Source organism: Leptinotarsa decemlineata, unplaced genomic scaffold (genome assembly GCF_025532065.1).
Source record: "Leptinotarsa decemlineata unplaced genomic scaffold, Ldec_3_MD MMD2_tig00026314_RagTag_RagTag, whole genome shotgun sequence".
Lineage (NCBI taxonomy): Eukaryota > Metazoa > Arthropoda > Insecta > Coleoptera > Chrysomelidae > Leptinotarsa > Leptinotarsa decemlineata.
This window is the reverse complement of record NW_027412684.1, coordinates 8,499,223-8,522,766: the sequence shown is the minus strand read 5'-3', so window position 1 is coordinate 8,522,766 and position 23,544 is coordinate 8,499,223. Positions and strand designations below refer to the sequence as shown.

Here is a 23,544-nt window from a genome sequence, read left to right as displayed (position 1 = left end):
CAACAGTTGTTTTGTTGTATTTATACAGAGGAAGATAAGTTAGGTGCACAAAATGTCATATGTCACAGAATGTCTCGGAACATAAGTGAACAGAACAGCACGCCTGTCATCTTTGTTTGTCTCTTACAGGTAACAGATTCATTGTCCTTTATTAGCTATAACCGATGTTGCCAAATGGTGAAATAGAAATAAATCCCTTTAAATGTTGAATGCATTATTTCATTCCTCTTTTTTGATTATTTAAATCATTTTTTAAGAAAAAGGTTGAAATGATGAGTTTAATGCGTTGTTTTAGAGCTCTTTTATGAAATCTACTTGATTTTCGTCAGGAGGAACATTCCCCATATACTGATTTCGACAAAACAAAACGTTATGTTGTCAAAATAAGAGGCATTTTGAAGACATTGTATCGCAATCCACTGTTTTTGTCAACAACGAAATGTCCCGTCGGCACGCGAAAATATCAAAAAGTTTCGGTGTTTTGTTTCTGTTTTGTAAATAGGTTTCGCTATGTGGAAACGGTCGGCGACAACAATAAGCAACTATTCAGCTCACTATTCTGTTTTAATGTGCGACTTCATAATCTATTTGTCTTCTTAACAATTATCTCATCCAGTATCTTGACATTTCTTCGCTTTCACTCCTTTCCTCATTTCGCTTATAAAAAAAACGCAGGCTATTATAAAAACATCGTCTAGAGAAGACATGATGAAAACTGTCGGTGTAGTGGAAAATAATTTCACAACATAACACGCGACTCAGATTTAATTTTGTCGGTTTGGTGGAATTCTAGTTTTGAGTTTGTTTTTGTAAACTGAAACAAGTTTTTTGTTTCTGTTTCTGAAAACGAATCTAATCGCAAGCGAGTCCGTTTGGTGGAAATCCGCCTCAGTAAAAATCTTGTACATTCAAGGACTGTGCCATGATCCTAGATCACTTGGAGGTCTAATTGCTGAACCACTAATATATGAATGGATGGTACGGCTCTGCCAAACTCTAAAAACCTGATTCGGTCGCCAGCGGGGCAAGCACAAAGTATGTGATCTGCTGTTTCATCATTTTGTCCAAACAGAGGCGACACACACTGTATTCCGACAGTCCGAGCCTCTGTATATGATGATTCAAATGACAGTGACCTGTCAGAAGGTCTGTTAAACTGTTAGTTCATCCCTACTGTAGTCCAATAACTGTTTGGAATCAAGCTTCGAAGGGTGAATGAACGCCTTGTAGTGAGCCAATCCTGGAAGATTCTGCCAGAAGTCTATAAATTCTCCTGCCATTCAGGTGTACAATCTTTGTTTGAAAAAGAAATGACAGGTTCTGATCCCACAAAACTGCTTGCTGCACCCTCCTTTGCAAGAGAATTAGCAGCCTCATTGTCTTCCAGGCCAGATTGGCCAGGAATCTAGACCAGAGACGATCTGTTAAGTCTTCCCATCGAGGAGAGTCGTTTTTGGCAATTTGCTACCAATTTAGACATTGATCACTGAGTAAAAACACGCATGAAGAACCTTTTGTATACCGAAACACGTGTTGCGTTTTTGTAAAACTGTTTAGTGAAAATCTCACAATGACTATCCCCTTTGTGACCATATGTTTCTAACCACCATGACTTTTTTTTAAATACTCTCCAATAGTATCCCCCAAAAAAAAATTTTTTTTCAGTTTGCTCAAGGGCGTCCTGAAGTATTTCCCAAAGTAATCTTTTCTGTGATTTTAAATTATTTCGAGAGGAGAAATCATAGATAGGAATCAATCGGTTCATTAACAGTGTGGTAAAAACTTTCCAAATTGACTGCTTGAATCGTTCTGTACAAATGAAGAGTAGTGTAATAAATATCTTCCTTATGATTTTAGCGGAAGTATCTCGTATATTAGTCTTCTTAGTCTAAAATTTTTCCAGGCCTGACAAACCATTTTCTGATTGGGACACCGAGAATATATGCGACTGGTTGCAAGACCTCGGCCTTGACAGTTATATTCAAGAAGCAAGGCGTTGGGTTCAGAATGGACAGCAATTGCAAGAAGCGCCAATAAGCGAGATAGAAAAAGAACTGAACATCAAAAATCCGTTACACAGAAAAAAGTTGCAGCTCGCTCTGATAGATACCCAAGCGAATGGATCTAGCGATCTGTATCTAACTCAGGCAGGTAAGCTGGACACGGCCTGGGTGTTGAGGTGGCTAGACGACACGGGGTTACCTCAGCACAAAGAGAATTTTCTAATCAACAGGGTGGACGGACGGGTTTTACATAGACTGACCATAGATGATTTAGCTCTTCTACACGTTACATCCATGCTGCACGTAGCGAGCATAAAGAGGGGAATTCAGGTTTTGAGGGAGAACAATTACGAACCAGCTTGCTTGCAGAGGAGATCCCTCCCGGACGATCCTCCCCAACCGACTCCGAAACAAATATCATTGTGGACCACTCATAGGTATGATAGATTTTTTTTTACTTTTCCTGATTTTAATATTTTCAAAAAGATGCAGCACTAGTCTAATTATTTTTTTTTTAACGAAATAGGTTTACATATTCTTTTAAATATAAAAACTTCAAAGTAATGGAAACATTGAATTGAATGTTTTGTTGTCGTTGAGAATATTTTTACTCATTTTGAAAATGAAGAAATGGTTCTAAAATTCGTTCTCATCAATAACACACTTGAATTTGATAAATCAAGTGCCTGAATGAAATTCCTAACCCTAAATCTCAGTACGACAATTTCAACAGAAACTTTAATAAGAGTACAGTACTAAATTGTGTAATTCACTTTCTAGGGTAATGGAATGGCTGAGAGCCGTCGACTTGGCAGAATATGCTCCAAATCTGAGAGGAGCAGGGGTTCATGGTGGTCTAATGGTGCGAGAAACGAAATTCAACGCTGAATTACTAGCTTCCTTACTAGCAATTCCTCCGGGAAAAACATTATTGAGGAGACATCTCAACACCCATTTCAAGGAGTTGTTAGGTAAAGATATAATTCAGGATAAAAGAGAAGCGGAATCCACCATGGGTTATATTCCTTTGACACCCTCATCAAAATTGAAGGTAAGCACATCCGAGTGAGATTTATAAACAGTTTTCGAATTGGGTATTTTCAGGTTCCGAAAAAATCTCAATTCTCTTTGAAGAGGAAAAAATCCAAAGGCGAAGCAGATTACGGTGATTTAGTGTGCCCGTTAAATCCAGATAAGACAGGTGAACTGGGTTCTGCTCTTAACAGCTCTGTGGGTGTAAGTTACTAACTTTCTAACAATTTTGAAAAACTGTGCTTCCATTTTGAATACATGTCAAAACACTTCATATCTGTAGTTTCTAAGCTCATTTCATTCCTGTTATAGATCTCTACGTACATATAAAAAAAACATGATTCTGACCATAACAAGATCGTTTAAATGCTTTTCATTCCTTCTTCTACTTTGAATCTATTTATAATTATTGTTATTACAATGAACTTTAATTTTCATTTGACATATATTTATCCCATCAATTGTGAAAGCAATCGATGTTATGCGTCTATCAATTCCTACGAGCAACAACTCTCAAAATTCGGAATTTGTACGAGCTAAGGATTAACGAGGTTTTTATCTTTTAACACGCATGGGTCAGACGAAACGAAATGAAACGTGTATCGAGAAGAGTATTGCATTTCTGGTGATTGGAAAATATGCTTATTTTAGATTTATTTTATGCCAGAGGATCTGGTTTTACCTTTTATTCTATCTGTAATCCGTTAGAAAACAAGTGACAAACTCAAAGGAGTTACTGTTCGCTGATGATTCCAAATTGTAACGGGAAATTCATTCTTTCCTATATTTTTTGACTGTTCAATTATATATTATTCAACGAGCGGAAATGTGTCCATTTCTCATAAGAATAAATTTTTGCGATGCTCCAATGGAACTTATAATAAGAATATTTCCAAATATGATTTACTGGTTGTTGTCCGCAGCTTTGCCCGTGTAGAATTTGGTTTGTCACATTAAAGTTCGTGACAGACCATTTTAAACAAATAGTTACAATATTTTTTTTAACCCAAAACTTCAGGTTTAGAATCCAAAAACTCCAGAATACATGCATTAGGCTCATTACGGGTACGAGGAAATGAGAAAACATTTCCCATCTGTTCGGAGATGTGGGTTGGTTGAATATGGAATCCAGACGAACATTTCATTCTGCAACATTTTTTCAAAAACTCCTTAAAACAAGAAAACTCTCTTATCTTTTCGAAAAAATATCCTTTAAAACTGACGTACACCATCTTTACTTGAGATTCAGGACACACTTAACAATACCACAGCATAAAACTTCTCTATTTCGCGGATCTTTCACTTACCATATTGCCTACTCATATAATCGGATACCCATTGAATATAAACCTCTACCATTAGGAAGCTTCAAATGAAAGATAAAAAGATATCTTCTTACAATAAATAGATCCAACTAATCGAATTATGTCAAAATCAATCAACCTTTCTCCAAGCTCAACAAAAAATATATATATATATATATTATATATATATATATATATATATATATATATATATATATATATATATATATATATATATATATATTTGTATTTCAATTTCGCTGTATATACTTGTTGCACTGTTCTAAATAGCATACTGTTTTTTTTGTTCCTACGGTTGGATGGAAGAGCAATCTCTGCGATGATTTATCATACGCAGATATTGAATTTTGCCATTTGATTGGTTGTAATTGTATGAAACCATCAATAAAAGCCATTATTATTATTATTGAATGCAAATGTAAGTTTGTTTGTTACAGTTTCACGCGAAAACTACTCAACCGATCATCATAAAATTTTGTACATATATTCTTGGAGGTATTAAAAGTAACATAGGATAATTTTTATAAAAAAAATTAATATATTTTTTATGCAAGATAAAAAAATTGTTTGTCAAAAAAATCTCAAAATCTAGCTACTTTAATGTCATCTAGCATTCAAGTAATGAACTTCCAACCAAAATTATTTATTTTTGTTACAGTGAAATATATTTTAACATTTGTTGTTGCTATTCAATAAAGGATATTTTAAATTTTCGAAACTTCATCTTATGTAATAATTTTTTTAAATTGATAACCCCAGCCAAGCATTAAAATATTGACACTTATTTAATGGCATAAATGCGAGCAAAGCGGCGAGTAAAAACTATTATAATATATTATTTTGGGTAATTAGACTTGAGTATATTTATAATTATTTCGACATGAAATAAGTCTCATTAATGGTGATATCAGGCTTCTCCTTTCAAGGAAAATTGAGACCAATAATGCATTTTTAGTTCAATCCAGCACCACTGATGAGACCTATGACAAGTCGAAACTGCGCTTTTTGGTGATGGATCATGAATGCTTTGTTTTTGGGTTCTGGTTTCAATACTATTTCTTTTAGAAAACTCTTCAGATCAAAAAACTGCACTTCAGCTATATTCAGAATTTGAAATCTGCCTTCCATCTGATAGTTCATACCATGAGTATTACTTGTTCAAGATCTCTGTTATGAGCAACTCCTGATTTGAATAGCTTTATGACAATTTATCTTTGCAAGTAAATATATAATACATTTTCATTTTCAATTTTCCTATTATAAACAGCCAATGTTTCTTGGGAAATTATAAACTACTCCACTGTAGCTATAGGTAACCTTTGTCCCGTCTGGTGACCAAGAGATAACTATAACTTTCATCTATCATTCATAAAGCAGAAGAACCCAAAGTCATGGTACCGGAGTATCTTTTGTTGTCTCAACCAAACAAGGATCAGCTAAAAGCAGGAGCCTATTTAAATTTTTCCTCCCGGTCCAGGGAGAACAGGGTTGAGATTTGTTTCATTTTTATTGCTCTGAAAAAATTTATTCCAATTCATTTGCTTGAAGGATCAGCCTCCTCCCTACTGAATGATAATATTTCCTGACCCAAAAAGAGGATGTACATCAAGAACATCAAGAAAACAATGATCATATCTAGTAGTTTGACGTTTTAGCTTTTCCACCTATATATTGAAATCTTTGAATCTGACACTGTCATTTGAGATAATACTTATTCATGTTCGTTAGAATTTAAAAAATTGAAGCACAGTTTTTGTTTACCTTCCAATTAACTATCTAATTTTATCAATCCATAATTTGTTTTTTCATACAAGGTGTTGGACTTTAATCACTAATTTTCTTTCATGCCTCCTCGGATCTAAGATTCCAGAAATTTTGATAATACATTGTTGATTTGAGTTTCACAAATTAATAAAGGCCTAATAGGTGTGTTTATCAGTGACTTTTTGAAATGATATTATATTCAGGTAATTGTATAATTTTGAATCACAGAGTAATTTACAACGATTGCTTGTATCAACTGAATTCAAACAATTCAGTGAATGGTTGTACAATTATTTGTATATTTAATAATAATAGTGTAGAAGTGGTATTGGTTTCGTAGAAATTTGCATTAACTCTTGAATAGATTTAGAATTAGAGAGCTTCTTCTAGTATTGATCTATTATAACGCAATTCAGTTCAGAACACAATTTTCTGCTACTAAAAAAGTTTTTATTTGCTGATAATTTCAAAATGAACATTCATAATAACTTGGTTTCCATAAAGAATTTATTTTATCCTAATGAATGTGCATTTTGAAACCCTATTTGATTTCTTCTACCACAGCTGACAGTTATAGCCTTATTTAGAAATACAACTCATTTTCTTTTAATATCACATTTATTTAGAGAGTACTCAGAGTATTAGGATAAAACTTTATTTATTAAAAACACTTTTCCCACACCACAACATACTGTCTCTCTTCGCACGTTTCACTAACCAAGTTAACATCATCAAGAGGTGACTAGAACTTAAGATGCAAAATTTAAAGCTCTTCCATAGAGTAGAGTAGAGTAGAGTAGAGTTTATTCTCTTATGTGACAATTAAAAAAATTGTATACAGTCGTCAAAAAAATAGTAAAAGGAAAATTTTGTACTTGCAGAAACAAATTTTAAGCTATTTAAAATGTAAAATAAAGTTTTATATATATATATATATATATATATATATATATATATATATATATATATATATATATATATATATATACATATACAAAAATAACCTATGTAAAATAGTAGGAGAACTTAGTATATGAACTAAAATATACCGTTGGATTGTTTCAAATTTTAAAAAAAATTGGATATGGTAATGGTTTTGAAAACTGTTTGTATACTTCAACCAGTGTTTTAGCCGTAAATACACAAGATGACAGAAAAGGTAAAGTTTAGGATTTCCGGAAATAAGTTGTGAGAAATACGATAAAAAGTATGTTGGTCAAACTAAGCAAATTATGAAACTTCGCTACAAGGAATATGTGTCACATATTCGGTTTCAAAGACCAAGGAAGTCTAGTGTTGCTTGAAATTGTTGAGACTGGAACATGACAACAAATTTTTAAATGCCTTCAAAAGTTTAGAAATAAAAAATGTGGAATGAGATCTCTGAACAGTGACATCTTTGTCACTGTTCCCATTCCTAACAGCCTGCTGTTTATGCTCATACGTAATAATGACAGGTACAAATTTAGGTATTATGACGGGTGGTGATTAACATTAGGATTAGGTGTGATCGACAATGTAACACAATAAGTGATTCTGAAAATTATTTTAGTTTAGGTGAGGTGATAATCGGTTCAGATGTATATGAAACATTGAGGTAGCCATAAAATTTAATTAGTCATCTCCTGATGATACCTTGGTTAGCGAAACGCGCGTCGAGAGACAATATTTTATTCTGATGTGAGATAAATGTTTTTAATAGATTTATTTCAAGCCATAGATTCCCATTCTATCTATCATGGATAGGAATTAGCCGATACTTGACGAAAATCCATAATGATGTATTTAAGTAACACTTTATTATGAGATTTTAATTAAAAACAGGTGTTGGGGTTTTGTGAAGTGTGTAAAGTGAAAATCTCACAATAAATAGTTACGTAAATGTGTTTTTGGATTCGTTCAAACTTCCATATCACTAATATTTGCAATTCAATTGTTCCTTTATTCTGGGTACTTTTATTAATGATTTATACAAATATAAATGGTAATTTTTTTTTTGACAGATGATGAGGACGGAAAGCCTCGAGGAAGAGGGTGTCTCTCATCTCGTTGAGTATAAGTCTGCAAGATCACTACCAGCGTCTGTAGGAAATTCCCCGATTCCTCAAAGACATGTTTGATAATAATTAGTATTAAGAACTGCGATAAACAAAATATTAGATTTTGACAGATATCAGAAATGTTTCAATATATTTTTGAATTTTATGAAGGAATTGAGATTCAAATTCATAAAATATTTTAATTTTTGGCCAAACAGAATTTCTAAATAGATTTTACCTTTTCAATGATTCTACAGAGTGAGTAAATAATTTTGAAAGGACGTAAACTATTGACTATACAAAAATCTTTGTAATATAAAAGTTTCTTGATAGTCTAACCTAAAACTATTTTTAATTATACTAATTTTTTATGACTAGTGCTAAAAAGAAGATTCACTTCTCTTTCATCAGACTTGGTAAGTTTATGATGCTTGCTTACATCTAGATCATGGTCGATAGAAGTAAGTATAATATTTCAAAAAGTATCCAGCTTCGTTCTCATATACTAGTGGGTGAAACCTGACATTGCTGTTTTAAATATTACTGGAGTTTTTATCCCAACACCAAACCGTTATTTTAACACCTCGACACGTTTTTTGATCTTCCTCTTGAAGATGATCACTTGGTGATCGAAACACGTGTCAAGGTGTTAAAATAGTGGTTTGGTGTTGGGAAAAACTCCACTAATATTCATTACTACACCAAAGGTTCCAAACTGCATCACAAGTGGATGCTGGGATGCTCTTCTGTTTCAGACATTTTTCTAGACCAAGTTGGGTAGTTCTGACGTTGCCGTGAGATGGTGCCAAAAGTACATATTCATTTCAGACATCAATTTATCCTTGATGAATGTTGTTGCCTATACTGTTATTTTCAGCTTATGTATTCAAAACACACTTTATTGTGAGATTTTCACTAAAAGAATTTATAAAAATGTAACATGTGTTTCGCCATACAATGTCTTCTTCAGGAGTAAAGACACGCCAGAAGAAGCCACATTATATGGCGAAACACGTGTTGCGATTTTGTGAAATTGTTTAGTGAAAATCTCACAATAAAGTGTTTGAATACATTAGTTATGGATTTTCAAGTATCGGACAATTCCATTATATATTTTCAGCTTTCTTTGATCTATACAATTCAGAAAGTTTAAATTTCATTATGGTACTTGATATGAGGACAATATACAAAAATATTCAGTTCGGTATTCTTTATTGGAAATATAAATCAGTATGAGACTAGAAACGGACCTAAAATAAAAAATGTGAATTGTCACCTGAAGACAGCTTATTTTCTGCTCAGGGTTGGCCAACTATTGATAGAATGTTGATATTTCGCAACTCAAATAAATATGGAATGTAACTATCGACATAACCTTAATCTAGACTGCTAATCCCATCGGTAGTTGGTGAATATAATTCAATTCGTACATTCCTTTGGCATAAAACCAACAATTTTCTCATTTCTTTTATAATTGAAACTGCTTTCATGCAATCACGTTTGGAAAAAACCTAATGACATTGTGTTTTGACTTATACCAGAATTTGAGTTGTAAGGGATCATACATTCTTTTTCATTATTAAACTTATTCATAACATGAATTTCCATTGAAATGATGGGACTTTGGTGCTTCATTTGCATTGTTCACAAATGAATTAATAAATTCTTCCAGCAGATAACCCGTTGCCTGTTGCTTATTCGGGGGAAAAAACATACATAACCTAATTCAATCATCACGATGTAGATTTTACAATACTGTACCGTCACATGAACAGCGACATTAACGGTTTCCAGATGTTTTTTAAAAGCGGCCCACTTAAATGAAATCAAGTAAGCCATATTGGTCATCATATTTGCACACAAATTATGGAACACCTGTTGTTGTTTCTAGTATGTGACATCCATTCACTTTTGTATATAGATAACTACTCAAACAGGTACTGAACTATTGAAGTACATTTCCTTTTGTACCATAATATTTGAGCTTCATGATTAATATAGGAATATCAATAGTTTAAAAAGTTTTTTTGAAATCAAAGAAAACAGCTATTAACATACGTATTACTATCTGCTGTTCCATGTTGTTAATTGATGGAATTAACTACTATAGCAGTGAATAATAAAACCTCTAGTTCACTGAAACCGGAAAACTGCAAAAACATGCGATGCAGAATTTATACTAACAAATGATCCAAATACCTGACAATGAGCAACGCTTGTTTATCACTTTTCTTACTCATAAATGTTTGTCGAAAATAAGCATTTAAATTTTACTTTTACAAGCATTTTATTTTTGCTTTCTGAAAATGGATTGTGGATAATTAATTTTACTGGTTCGACGCGAAATATTCATTGGATCTAAGGGAAAACACTGTCAACCCACTATTTCCATTTTTTGTTTTGCATGTTATTCAGTATAGGTAAACAATCGTAAACTCTGAACAATAGCCAAACTGTCTCCATGAAATTCGGACCTAAAGTTCCTCTGTTCACGTATTTATATAATTTCATATACTTATGCATTTGATAATCTTCTCACCAAGACGCTATCTTCGAGATCGACAGAAAACTGAAATCTTATTTATCTGTGCTACTGTGTTAGCGAAACATGTTGTGATATATTTTTCAAATAAAGTTTGTGGAGATCAAATTGTGAGTTGTAGTTTATGAAATTACTATGGATTTTCATGAAGTAACTGCCGAATCAATCAGAAAATTAATTTATAGAAGCAAATGAAACGTTGAATATGCAGTAAATCAGAAAGGGTGGTTTCCAATTTTGCTTGTACAGTACTTTCTCTGTAAACTAATTTTCGAAAATAATTGAAATATGTCAAAATGTTGGATGTTGAGAATTAATATTCCCACCATTTATTGGCTTACGTGAATGCTTGGCAAGCAAAGGACTTTTTGCAGACATTACATTTTGAAAATAAAAAACATTGCCTAATCTGGCAAATCACAAGTTGAACTTCCTCAGTACATATTGTAAAAATAAGTAATTGGAGGAGATGCAACCAAAATAAATCACCACCTGCATTCTTGGATATCTGTCAAAATCGAAAGCATTTCATTACATTTCACCAAATTATTACAAAAACACAAATATATTCCTTCGTAGTATTATTGAACCTGGTATTTATGAAATGTCTTCCCCAAATTTGCCTTAGAGATTTGCATGTAACTCCTCTAGTTGGATCTGTAACTGATGGAATTAGTAATTTTTTGAAAAATCTACAAACATTGAACATATCTCAAAAATTTGTTTGATGGCAGCTGGCAATTATGTACCAGTAAGTATTTAAAATAATTTTATATTGGTTCATTCTTTGAGGATAGACCTGTGCTTAGAATGAAAATGAGGGTAAATGTTATTTGTAGTTTCTTTGTCAGTTGGGTGCAGATTGTCATAGTAATTATTTAATGTGCAGACATTCCATTCATAAACATTCTCCGACAGAATATTTTTTGCTGAAGTATAAAATAATTCACTTTGATCATTTAAAAGGACAAGGGAACAAAATAATCCTTATTTTTATACGAATAAATGAGTGGGTTTATCCTCGACACAATTTTTTTATATCTTTGGAATTTAACGTATTTCACGGTAGTGTACTACCGTTAATGATGAAGGCATTGAAGGATGGAAAGTCATATAGAATTTAGAAAATAATTGTTCAAAATGTGACTGTAAAACGTGCCAAGTGTGAAAACAATGTATATTTCAGGCGTCTTGAATCGCTGCAAGGTTATCATCACTATAGATTATTTTCAAACAGAACTTGTCCATAATTATTCTCAAACAGAACTTGCCCATAATTATTTTCAAACAGAACTTGTCCATAGACATACAATCTAACTTTTGTTTTTCAGATTATGTTTCAAATTTCCCAAATATTTTGTTGAGAAACCTCAAATTCAAAATCTTGCAGATTTTTGAAGCCGCTTGAAATAGAATGTTTTGATAATAATTTGACGTATAATTTCTCGTTTGTGAATTGTTTTTGTATACTAAATATTTATCTATACAGTATTTATACTAATACCGTTACCACAGATGTAGATAGATTTTAGAAAAATTTACAAATTTGACCAAATAATTACCTATTTATTCATTGTATGTAACACGTGCTAAAATAAAATTATTGTAAATTGTTGTTATTTATACTAAGAGGGGGCAAATTTAATGAAGTACATCACGACAGGATAAGGGTCTAATTTTAATACTTGGATGCTTGAAATGATATAGTCGAGAGAATATTACTAATCATGTGTGGGATAATTGAATTCAGTTCATACCAATATTTGTATTTTTAAGTAAATAGTAGTATTTATTCTAAGAGTTCATTTTTTGTAAAGTAAATATGTTGAATCATTTAATACCAATATATTATGCTTTTTTTTCAAACTGTCATCAATATTTTGAAGTATTTTTAATTATATACAAAATAAAAATTATTGTAATTTGGAAGTTTTTTTAATTAATTTGCTTCTCAGTGAAAATATTATGAGTCTCCTAAGAAAGAGAAAAATTAAACTTTTGTTGTGAAACTAGTTACCAAAATAAAACGTGCATGGGTTTATTTTTTCAAAAAAGATTGTTTTTTAGTTTCAAATTAATTTCATTTCATTACACAAACTATATATAACTTGGAATAAATATATATATATTTATATATATATATATATATATATATATATATATATATATATATATATATATATATATAGTGGGAAATAACTTGCGACTTCAACTTTCTGCGCGGCATTAGCTGGCTTAGTTGTTGTTTTTCTGTCGGGTATTGAAATATATATAATTGAGAAAGGTTAATGCAGTCAAGCTGCTGGAAAATAATTCCGTGAAAATCAAAAGATAAATAGATAAGTACTTTTCTTATCATTCCCATATTGATTTCAATTTTAGAGCCAGCCAGCCTATTGCCCAACAGGCTGAAACAGCTGTCTACCGGTGGCTCTTAAATTGAAATCAATATGGGAATAATCTGATCAGAAAAGTACTTATCTATTTATCTATAAGTACTTTTCTAATCATTCCCATATTGATTTCATTGACATGGAAACAGCATGAAGTTCAACTGAACACTAACCGTTTTTGACCAATGAAATGCTAATTTCTTCTCACATTATCATAGTAGGCATCATAAGTATTTGTTGGAATTTTCTTCTAGGGGTAACTTAGGATAAATTATAGTGGAAATTTTTTTGGCATAACAAAATAATTCATAAACTTTCTACTTCAATTTTAACGAGATTCCTATGGCTAGTATTAAATCAAATAAGCATATGAATGTCTTAACATACTGTCGTAACTCGTACTTTGATTTAAATTCTGAGAGCTAAAAACAATTACTATTTTTCTGATAGTAAATGAATAATAGCGACAAGTATAAAATTCCTGGAATTCAGCTCGATTTCAGATTGGATTGGAAATCTACATTAGCTACTTTGTCAGAAAATATTGTAATATAATGAGTCATCACTATTTTTGTCTACTATGCTCAAGTTCACTCAACATTCAAATAAGGTTTAACCAATATAATAACTTGTTGACATAATATTTTTACTTCAGATTTACCTGACTAGTAGATAAGGCAACATTGTGACAATTAAGACCCAGCTACCTAGCAGAGGTAACTAAGGTATAAATAAGGACAACATTGCATACAGACTTAGTTTAATCTTCCTCTTGAAGATAATAACTTGGTGATTATATTCATTTAAATTTTTTCGTTTCATGATACTTTCAACAGTATAGCCAATATAACTCAATTTTCAAAACATCCATACAAAAATGTTCACACCTGGAAATGAAACCTAATTCACTTTGAAACTGTGTTATAAACAATTTTTCATAACTTTGGTAACCGACTACCATCTGCCAAAATATTTCAGTAGAGTCAATCATGACATATCTAAAATTCCAGTAAAATACTCAAAAATGCCATTTGTAAATGGACACCTCACAGGATCAATTACTTAGACCATCTGAGGATCTGACCCTTGCATCAAGAGGGTATCGATTGCTGCGAAAATTAGGAGAAGGCTCCTACGCCAGAGTCTATTTGGCAGAATTCATAGGGACTACACCAAACGATGAGAAAGAAAAAGCCAATAAACTACTAGCATGCAAAATTGTAGATGTGAGTAAGGCACCCAAGGATTTCGTGAAGAAATTTTTACCAAGAGAACTGGACATTCTGGTTCGCATCAGTCACCCTCACATCATTCACATCCACAGCATATTCCAAAGAAAAACTAAGTACTTTATATTCATGAGACATGCTGAAAATGGAGATCTGTTAGAGTTCATTCTCAAAAAAGGGCCCATTTCCGAAGCACAGAGCAGGGTGTGGATGCGTCAAATATGCCTCGCTGTCCAGTATTTACATGACATGGAAATAGCACATCGTGATCTCAAATGTGAAAACGCCCTTATCACCAGCAACTACAATTTAAAGCTGGCAGACTTTGGTTTTGCACGCTTCACAATAGACAGTCATGGCCGCAAATTAACGAGCACTACATATTGTGGTTCTTTGTCATATGCAGCTCCAGAAATCCTGAGAGGAATGCCATATCACCCTAAAATTGCCGATATCTGGTCTCTAGGAATCATTCTCTATATAATGATTAACAAAGCAATGCCTTTTGATGACACTAATGTCAAGAGACTCCACGAGCAACAAGTCAATCGTCGTTGGAAGTTTAGAACAAAAGTCATAGACAACTTAAGCGAGGCTATAAAACAAGTAGTGATACATTTGTTGGAGCCAGATATAATAAAGCGCTGGAAAGTAGAACAAGTTTTATCATCAGAATGGATGGCAATGGATCCACGATTGGCGCAACTGACAACTGCAGAAGAAGGTGCCTTGGCTCAAGCGCAAGTGGAGAGAAAGGCATACATAGATAAACTGTCACGAAAGCAGAGTTTAGGTGAAAAGAAAGTTGCACAAATAGAAGATGTAAAATGGCTCAAAGCAGGACTACATGAAGATACAACAAAAAAAAATGCAAGTGACATAAACGTAGAAAAGGCATCCGTTGAAAACCCAACTGCTACTACTTAAAAGTCATTCAAAAGATTCCAAGTACGTACTACAAACTTTTTATTAACGAAAAATAAAACAATTACTTTGAACTCCTGAGTTCCTCATCAAATTTTTCCAACGTTACATCACATAATTTAGCTAAATCTTCAAGTCCACGTTTGAGAGCGTCAACAGCTTTTCCTTTCGTCATTTGTATCCTGAAATTCATTGTAGCTTCAGCTGGATGTGGAAGTGTGTAACAACATAACTGCACATCTGGACTGAAAAAAAAATAAATGTAATTTCAAAGTTAGTGGATTAAAGATGGGAATTAGGGAACGGAAAATAATACTCACTAAGTAGATATGATGCTACGTAAGGCATTGCCAAGTGTATGTCCTTCATTATTGAAAACAAATGTTTTGGATCTCGCAGTATCGCTTGATACATCGCTTCCTGCTAACTGAAATTGACAAACAAAAAATTATTTGAGTCCTAATGATCCAGTTTTAGTATATGACAAGTAATCATTGACGATAGAGTTTGTAGCTTGATAATTGCATTTGCTTTGTAATTCTCTTTTTCTTTAGGCTGATTTGTACAATCTGCCTTATTTTCTGATAACGTGCTATTTGTTTGATCAATCTGGTATTTGATTTGGAATAATAAACCATCCAATTCTTCTTGAGTTACCAAATTTTCAGGAATTTTTTGAGAGTCTGTGAATTCACCAAAATCACGAGATATTTTTTCTTTCAGTTCATTCAACTTATCTGAAATATCGTCCATTTGAAATTGTAACTTATGAAAATCTGAATTCACCGAAATAGCAATCAATTCATTCAATTTATCTGAAATGTCTTCTGTATGTGTCCGATATATGAAATTTATTTGATAGCCTGAAAAGCCAAATACATAATAATATCATATAAGAGGGAAAATGTCTCACCTGAGATATAGGCATATCGTTTGTTGTATTCCAGTGATCAATACCAAACTTTCAAACATCCAACCTCTTCTACTTTCTCTCGAGTTTAAACGTTTAAAAACTTCTGAAAATTTAGAAAACGAATAACTTAAATAACTAACCAACTTGCGAAATTGTTCAATTCCGTCTTCTTTTCTTTGCGTCAACTCGTAGGGCCATCATCCATCTAGTATTCGAAATTCGAAAGAGCAATTGTCACAAGCTGACGGTGCGGTGCATTCTTCAAAGGAAAGAATAGGGAACAGAACATGCATATGTTTCAGTTTCAAAATATTTTGGTTTCATCAAGTACATTCCCCCTATGGATTTGTGAAAACTGGATGAAATTACAAATAAAACTATAATTTTTCGATTATACAAAATTGAAAATGTCGATTATTCAATTCCCTCAAAAAATGAACCCCTTGCGTGAGTGTGGGGACTGCGTCTTGATTTCAAACAGGTTGGAGCCTGGCTCCCTTACCCTTTGGACTGATAAGTGTGGGGGTTCGAATTTTCAATTGACCTTATCACAGATTAAGTAATTTATTAATCTGTGACCTTTTTAAGTAATGCCACCCCATGGTTGCCAACTGCGGTAAAATAATGACATTTGACAATTCGACATTTATGATGCACTGTTTGGAACCTTTGGTGTAGTAATAAATATTACTGGAGTTTTTCCCTACACCAAATCGTTATTTTTAACACCTCGACACGTGTTTCGATCACCAAGTGACCATCTTCAAGAAAAATATTAATCTTCCACTTGAAGTTGATCACTTGGTGATCGAAACACGTGTCGAGGTGTTAAAAATAACGATTTGGTGTAGGGAAAAACTCCAGTATTATTCAATATATCATTTCGAAATTTGCTAATAAATAAATAACCTATCTTTCTGAGTTCCTTTTGCATTTTCATTTTTGGTAAATGAGAAACTGATTTCCAGAATATGGCCGAAAAGAGATTTCCAGTCGTCCTATATGAAGTTGGGGCTCCAGAATGAAGAATTAGCTATGAAGAAATATAAAATGGGCTGTCACAAAAATGAAAATGCAGAAGGAACTCAGAAAGATAAGTTATTTATTCATTAGGAAATGTGAAATTGTCAAATGTCATTATTTTACCGCAGTTGGCAAGCATGGGGTCACATCACTTAATAAGGTCAATTCGAACTGCATTAACTGGTTGGCTCCAACCTGTTTGAAATCAAGATGACGTGCAGGCGTTAACTGGAGTTGGCATGTCGAGTTTACCTTGACCACCGTATCTATACTGTGCCTTGACTCACCTAGAGTGTCACCAGAGTATAGCTAAAACGTGTCACTTCCACTTCACTTGTCATGTGTCACCTGGCAGATGGTAGTGTGAAGTTGACTGCTAATGTTAACTGCTAAAATTTCCGAATACTTCCGAACGTTCAGTAGCGTTCATGTCATGAATAAACTTCTGAAATTTCACAGATAGATTTCTATATTACATAATCCTTAAAAAAGTGGAGGACGAAAATTCATTTTTGAATAATATCATTTATTTCAACATTTTATACGGTCGAATGCGCCTGATTAAGGAAGCAACGACCATAAACTGAAAGAGAAGAACATCTTGTGCATATTATGTATGCAGATTAAATATATGCGAATGTATGTTGTGGAATTGGCCGCGGTGGTAGTGCGCCCGACTCACGATCGGAAGGTCGTGGGTTTGATTCCTGCCTCGACCAATTATTTTTCTCGATAGAATTTATCTGGTTGAAGCTGGGCGACGATTCTGCAACCGTGTTAGGAAACACACGTTAAAAGGTAAGACCTCGTTAGTCCTTAGCTCGCATAAGTTTCTCAACTTCTGAGAGTTGTCGTTCGTATGGGGGAGAAAACTGATTAACGAAAAAACAGATTTTTTTTTTTCAAAATGAACAGGTGGAACGAGAAAATCAAAATTGATTGACTTTAATGTTTACAATGTTGACTGATTTTTTCCATATATATTTCAGTTCGTTAAATACTATGCACAAAATTCAGCAACAAAAATATATTGAGAAATATGGAATCATCTTGTAATAATCGCTTGGAAAATATAATAAAGTTGGCGCTTTTGTCATACATAATTCAGTTTCAGTAATATATAAAGAATCATGAAATAACAATAGTAGAAAACAACCACCCTGAATTAATCGCTTGGAAAATAGGTTTAGGTGGAAAAAATGAATGAAGTCGACTGTTTTCATGTATAATTCAGTTTTTTGTATACTCTGACAATATTTAGCAAAGGAAATATACAGAGAATCATGGAATAACAATAGAAGAAAACAACCACCCTGAAATAATCGCTTAGAAAATGAGTTTACGAAGTGAAAAAAATCAATTTAGTTGACTGATTTTTTTCCATATATAATTCAGTTTCTTATATACTTCGCAAAAAATCATCAGCTCAACTTTATTAACTTATTCCACCTATAATTTTATTTTGAGGAACTGAATCATATATGGAAAAATCAGAGCGTTTAATTAATTTTTTTCACCTTGTTAACCTTGTTTTCACCTTATTCCAAATGATTATTTCAGGGTGGTTGTTTTCTACTATTGGTATTGCATGTTTCTCAATATATTTCCGTTGCTGAATTTTGTGCAGAATATATAAGAAACTGAATTATTAATGTAAAAAAATCAGTCAACATAGTAAACTTAATCGATACCAATCAATTTTGTTCTTCTCGTTCCTCTTATTCATTTTGATAAGTCTGCATACATTTAATCTCTACTGAACAAAATGTTCAATATATGATATTATTTAGGAGTGAATTTTTGCACTCTGTTCTTTGAAGGGGGATATACAAAGAGCTATCTGTGAAATTTCATAAGTTTATTCATCATGAAATAAAAATTATCAATTATACCTTTCATTCCGTACTCCACTGAACTTTCGGAAATTTTGGCATCTAACATTAGCAGCCAACTTCATATCAATCTGCCAGATAGTACTATATTTTTAGGTAAAGGGTATACTTTTTAGAAAATAGAAATTCAAAATTAGTAGTATTGGAATTACAAACTTGGTTATTATATATCAGGAATATTATCAAGGTATCAATTATATTGACATATAATCAATTTTCAGTTTTTTAACTACAGCTGAAGATATTAAACTACAGATTATGTAATGAGCATTGCATTTTCATTTCAGAAAATTTACAATGGGTCACGGTTTCGGACAGTTATTCAAGCTTAGAGGAATAATCACATACAGAATATCTCCCTTCGAACAAAAAGCATTTGCTGGTGTCATTTCTCATGGATTCCCGAACACTATTAGAAGAATTTCCGAGAATATTTTATACATTGTACCCCGTGAGTTTTCAATTTATATTTATTGCTATGATTCGCAGTAAAATTCAACAGCTAGAAATGTGGTCATTATGAGAATGAGGTTTGTAATTCTTTTTAAGGAGAAGAATACACCTTTTTGACTTACATGAAGAATATTTCAAAATATGATTTATTTGTGAAGGATCCTTAATGAGAGTAATATCATTAAATTTCATAACAAGTAGCAACCTAAAAATAGCATTCAAAATTATTTTCTATTGTTATTATATTCAATTTCAAATAGTTTGTAAATTGAGTGGCTGATTAAAAAAAACTGATGTGAACCCACAGTCATTGGTTTACAAGCTCAGAGTTCTACCAAACTAGTTATACATTAGCATAACACAAAGCTACTCTCATTTTGTTATTAAGTAGGCAACTTTTAAAAAATGTCAATTTCTCTGCCACATTAAAAATTTCAGGTGGATTACACCCGATTTCACATTCCAGATAAATGCTTTTATCTTTGTTGATTTTTAGAAACTAAATATTTTAAAACAAACTATCAAAATAATACTAAACAAGCAGTTATTCCAATCACCAAAAATGCGATACTCTTCTCGACGCGTGTTTCACCAACTAAGTTGGTGTCTTCAGGAGATGAAGAAGTTTTCTTCATCCAACCAAGTCGGTGTCTTCAGGAGAAGAAGAAATGTTGTTCATCTCCTGAAGACGCCAACTTAATTGTCGAAACTCGCGTCGAGAAGAGTATTGCGTTTCTAGTGATTAGGAAAACTGCTTATTTTGGATTTAGTCTACGTCAGAAATTCCAGTTTTACCTTTTTCTCAGATTGATTATTGTGTTTGATATTTGAAGACATTTTGAGGTACTCAGGAATTCACCTTTTTTTTTTTTAATGAAACCAAAAATTTCAGTTTTGATTATAAACTCACTTCATAATACTTTGTCTACATTCATTTTGACTGTTTTCAAGAAGCTATTTTTGGGAAAATATTTTCCAAGTCATTTTTCCAACCTAAATCATTTTATGTCTAATTGAGTTAGCACTAAAATTTGTTTCATCATTCAAGTATGTAGGAACATACCTATCCCAGGCTTCCTGTTTTTTTGTTCAATTGTCTATTTTACTAAATTTTCCGATAACCTATTTCAAGTTACTAAATTGTTATAACATTTACAGGTGTCTACTCAACTCAGCAAATACTGATTTATAAAGCTAACCTTCTGTCCAAAAGCTTCAATGTTATCAATCTGGTTTATTAACTTTGGATGAAATTGGTGTTTATACCAGGGTTAATATTGATTTTAGTAGGTAGATAGTTCGAAAGTGAATTGGTCTATTCAAATTCGACCAAACAAACCCAACTTCTTAACAAAGCCAAATACTTTATTTGGTGAGTGATTTTTCAGGTAAGCTGGCAAGAGTGAATCAATATCAAACAGTGAAAACTGGATCCGGACCATGGGGAGCAAGCACAGAGGATGTGCTCTGCTATCGGTACTTTAATCTCCTCGAATCCACTTCGAAGTTGGCAGACCATACCATCTTTGACAGCCTTGATGACATATTGAAGAAATCCCTATTTATTGGTCGATTTTCAAGTTGTCGAATGTTCGAGGTGCAAGATTCCCACCTTGATGCCTCAGCAACCTACCCATATGAACAAAACACAAGCACTACAGGAAAATCCTTAAGGCGCTCTAAGAGCGGTGCCTATGCGAAAGTAGCGACACACTTAGCGTCGATCCCTTTGATGTTGGTGTCCAGGAGTTTCAGTTTTTACAATGCTGACGTATTTGACACTAATGACATTTCTCCCTACTACAATCTCAACCAAAGCGTCTAAACACTGCTCAACATAACAACTATTCATATAAACTGCTCAAAAAAATACAGTCGATGAAAACCATGTTGGAAACCTGAGAAAATTGTACAAATGATAATTTTGCATTTGTGTAATATTCAAGTAACCCAGATCATTTGGACAATGATGAACTATGTTTCAAGTAGATTTTAAACATTCATGGGATCGGCAGATGTTCATATTTGGATGTGACAAAATATATTTTCATTTCAACTAGAAAAAAGACAAGATGAAGAATGAGTTTTGTTATTCATGAACCATGGTACGAATCCATGCGAAATTTCTCTGTAGTGATTTTTGGGGCCAAATATAGCATATTAATTCATTGATTTGAGAATTCAAGATGGCGGACGAGTTTGCCGATTCGATTATATTAAGGGCCAATTATTAAAAATATTCCTAATCGAATTCATCACTCAAGATTTATGATTCTGTAGAGCCTATTCTTTTTGAATTATGTAGTACTATTTAGGACTTGAAGAAGTAAAAAATAATTGTGTAGTGTTCAACAAACAAATTTTTCAGTAGGTTGGGTGAAACCCAAGAAATTCGACAACTATGGAAGGGTTGCGTGCCTGTCTTGAACTCGTCGTTTGCGCAGGCCTGAGATTGCAACTCCTGGGTCTGTGTGTAGAAAATTCAAACCAAAAATCACCCGAAGTGGGATTACTGTATATAGTATAGTATGGTAGCGATTCATATTTGATTTGTATCACTAGAGATTAAATTCATTTGTAAAACAGTGAAGTTCAAGGTGTAGATCCTCATTAAGATATGCAACCTTCTGCTGTCTGAAGATGTACATCCATACAATGGAATTACGAGACAAGTGTGCTGTCGTCAACAAAGCAATATATTGTGTTTTTTTTTTTTCAATAAGTCGTTGATATAAAATAAAAAGAGAGTTAAAGACAGATGGATCCCTGGGAAACACCAGCGTTGATAGTAAAATTATTCGAGAGATATCCATTGACGGCCACTTATAGGCAATGTTCTTTCAGGAAGCTGGAGAGCCATACACATTCATACAGTGTGTAAAGAAGCAGTGCTTTTTACTTCTGAATTGGGTGAATTCATTATTAAATGAAAGCGTTTGCTGATCATTCAGTGGAAGTTTGTTTCTTCTCCAAATGCAGATTCTGCTTCTGCTGCTCAAAAATTTAATGCAAGCCGGATTCATAGAATATCCTGCTCTTGAGGAAGAGATGAGTTGCTTCCTTGTTACATTGCCTAGCCTCCTAGGTTTGTTAACGGGATCAAAAGTTTGAGAGATGGGAAGCTCTTGCTCTCGATCCGATTTTACAGAAAGAACAGTTGGAGTCATTTGATTGACGTCCATTTCTATATCCATAAAGAGTTCCAAAAGTAGCTAGAGAGAGGAGGTTCGTCATGGCACAACTTCGCTTTCCTGTAATAAGGCTTTCTACTACTAGAAAGTACTCAATATTTCGAAGATTTTGTTAATGACACTGAGTAGGCTCAGAATAATACATCGTTTCAGCACAAATCCAAATTCAAAATAAGCCATTGTGTAAACATTGTCATTGTATTAAATCATTATATTAAGTGTATACAGGTGACTACTGATTAAATGATAGTTTGAACAGCATCATATACATTGTCCAAAAGTGTTGCATACATTATCCAATATCTGGAACAATCCTCAACAAGAAAACTCTTTACAAAATAAAACTATTGAATGCATACTCAGAATCAACAGTGAATTTGTATAAACCAAAAAATTTATTAGATTTGAAAACAAAAAACTCGTTTCACTCACTCATTAACAAATAAAAAATTCAAACATAAATTTCATAGAAATCAATAATAATCATAGTCATAACACTGGACAAACAAAATTATTACCAGTTGGTAATTTCAAATCTAATTTTGAAAAGAAATCAATTTAAAGTACTCTACTTACAAATTTTTTCTCAAGAATTGTTATACTTGTGAATTATTATTTTTTCATTTATATTATATTATTATATTTTTTTTTACAGCTCTGGGCCTTGCATACCTGATATATGACCAAGCTGAGAAAGAACATCACAGATTGATGTTGAAAAATCCAGCAGATTATGAGAATGATGAATAATTATTGATTTTAGGTCGTATACAATTTTAGTAAGCTCTACAGTGTTTAAATATATCTCTATGTAACTAAAC

The 23,544-nt window shown here is 32.8% G+C and overlaps 4 protein-coding genes across 11 annotated transcripts in view; 3 read left to right on the top strand and 1 right to left on the bottom strand.

The window, feature by feature from the left end:
- Positions 1–12,634, top strand: part of Liprin-beta (liprin-beta 1) — a 147,190-nt gene extending 134,556 nt beyond the window's left edge. For 3 of the 4 annotated variants that reach the window (XM_074181558.1, XM_074181555.1, XM_074181556.1), the window contains 4 exons: positions 1,904–2,440; positions 2,784–3,054; positions 3,108–3,239; positions 8,128–12,634. In XM_074181558.1, the coding sequence (XP_074037659.1) occupies positions 1,904–2,440; positions 2,784–3,054; positions 3,108–3,239; positions 8,128–8,244 (1,057 nt within the window). In that variant the 3' untranslated portion in view covers positions 8,245–12,634. The remainder of the gene's footprint in view (positions 1–1,903; positions 2,441–2,783; positions 3,055–3,107; positions 3,240–8,127) is intronic. The other variant, XM_074181557.1, reaches the window with a different exon arrangement.
- Positions 12,635–14,035: 1,401 nt separating this feature from the next.
- On the top strand, positions 14,036–15,275 carry LOC111514041 (testis-specific serine/threonine-protein kinase 3). The gene has a single exon (XM_023170272.2). The coding sequence runs from the start codon at positions 14,136–14,138 to the stop codon at positions 15,252–15,254; it is 1,119 nt and encodes a 372-aa protein (XP_023026040.1). The 5' UTR covers positions 14,036–14,135; the 3' UTR covers positions 15,255–15,275.
- On the top strand, positions 15,136–23,543 carry LOC111514043 (Ubiquinol-cytochrome c reductase ubiquinone-binding protein). 3 transcript variants are annotated; one of them, XM_023170276.2, is made up of 3 exons: positions 15,136–15,275; positions 19,367–19,530; positions 23,379–23,543. In XM_023170276.2, exons 2-3 carry the CDS (start codon positions 19,377–19,379, stop codon positions 23,471–23,473), a joined length of 249 nt encoding a protein of 82 aa, XP_023026044.1. In that variant the 5' UTR covers positions 15,136–15,275; positions 19,367–19,376; the 3' UTR covers positions 23,474–23,543. The 3 variants fall into 3 exon arrangements, with proteins under 3 accessions (XP_023026044.1, XP_023026045.1, XP_023026043.1); XM_023170277.2 differs by lacking the exon at positions 15,136–15,275 and adding an exon at positions 19,045–19,175; XM_023170275.2 differs by lacking the exon at positions 15,136–15,275 and adding an exon at positions 19,108–19,266.
- Positions 15,277–17,587, bottom strand: l(2)37Cg (RNA polymerases I and III subunit AC2 l(2)37Cg). Of its 3 annotated transcripts, none has more exons than XM_023170274.2 (4): positions 17,475–17,587; positions 16,165–16,267; positions 15,572–15,678; positions 15,277–15,496 (listed from the first exon to the last, which is right to left on the bottom strand). In XM_023170274.2, exons 2-4 carry the CDS (start codon positions 16,177–16,179, stop codon positions 15,316–15,318), a joined length of 303 nt encoding a protein of 100 aa, XP_023026042.1. In that variant the 5' UTR covers positions 16,180–16,267; positions 17,475–17,587; the 3' UTR covers positions 15,277–15,315. The 3 variants fall into 3 exon arrangements, with proteins under 3 accessions (XP_023026042.1, XP_023026041.1, XP_074037850.1); XM_023170273.2 differs by lacking the exon at positions 17,475–17,587 and adding an exon at positions 16,667–16,788; XM_074181749.1 differs by lacking the exon at positions 17,475–17,587 and having other exon boundaries at positions 16,165–16,309.
- Position 23,544: the final 1 nt, after the last annotated feature.

What these genes read in the sequence shown, in the direction of transcription:
- LOC111514041 (XM_023170272.2), top strand. Translation starts at nt 14,136, where the DNA reads ATGGACACCTCACAGGATCAATTACTTAGACCATCTGAGGATCTGACC.
- LOC111514043 (XM_023170276.2), top strand. Translation starts at nt 19,377, where the DNA reads ATGGGTCACGGTTTCGGACAGTTATTCAAGCTTAGAGGAATAATCACA. An exon ending in TATTTTATACATTGTACCCC is followed by an intron (nt 19,531 to 23,378) that starts GTGAGTTTTCAA and finishes TTTTTTTTACAG; the next exon opens with CTCTGGGCCTTGCATACCTG.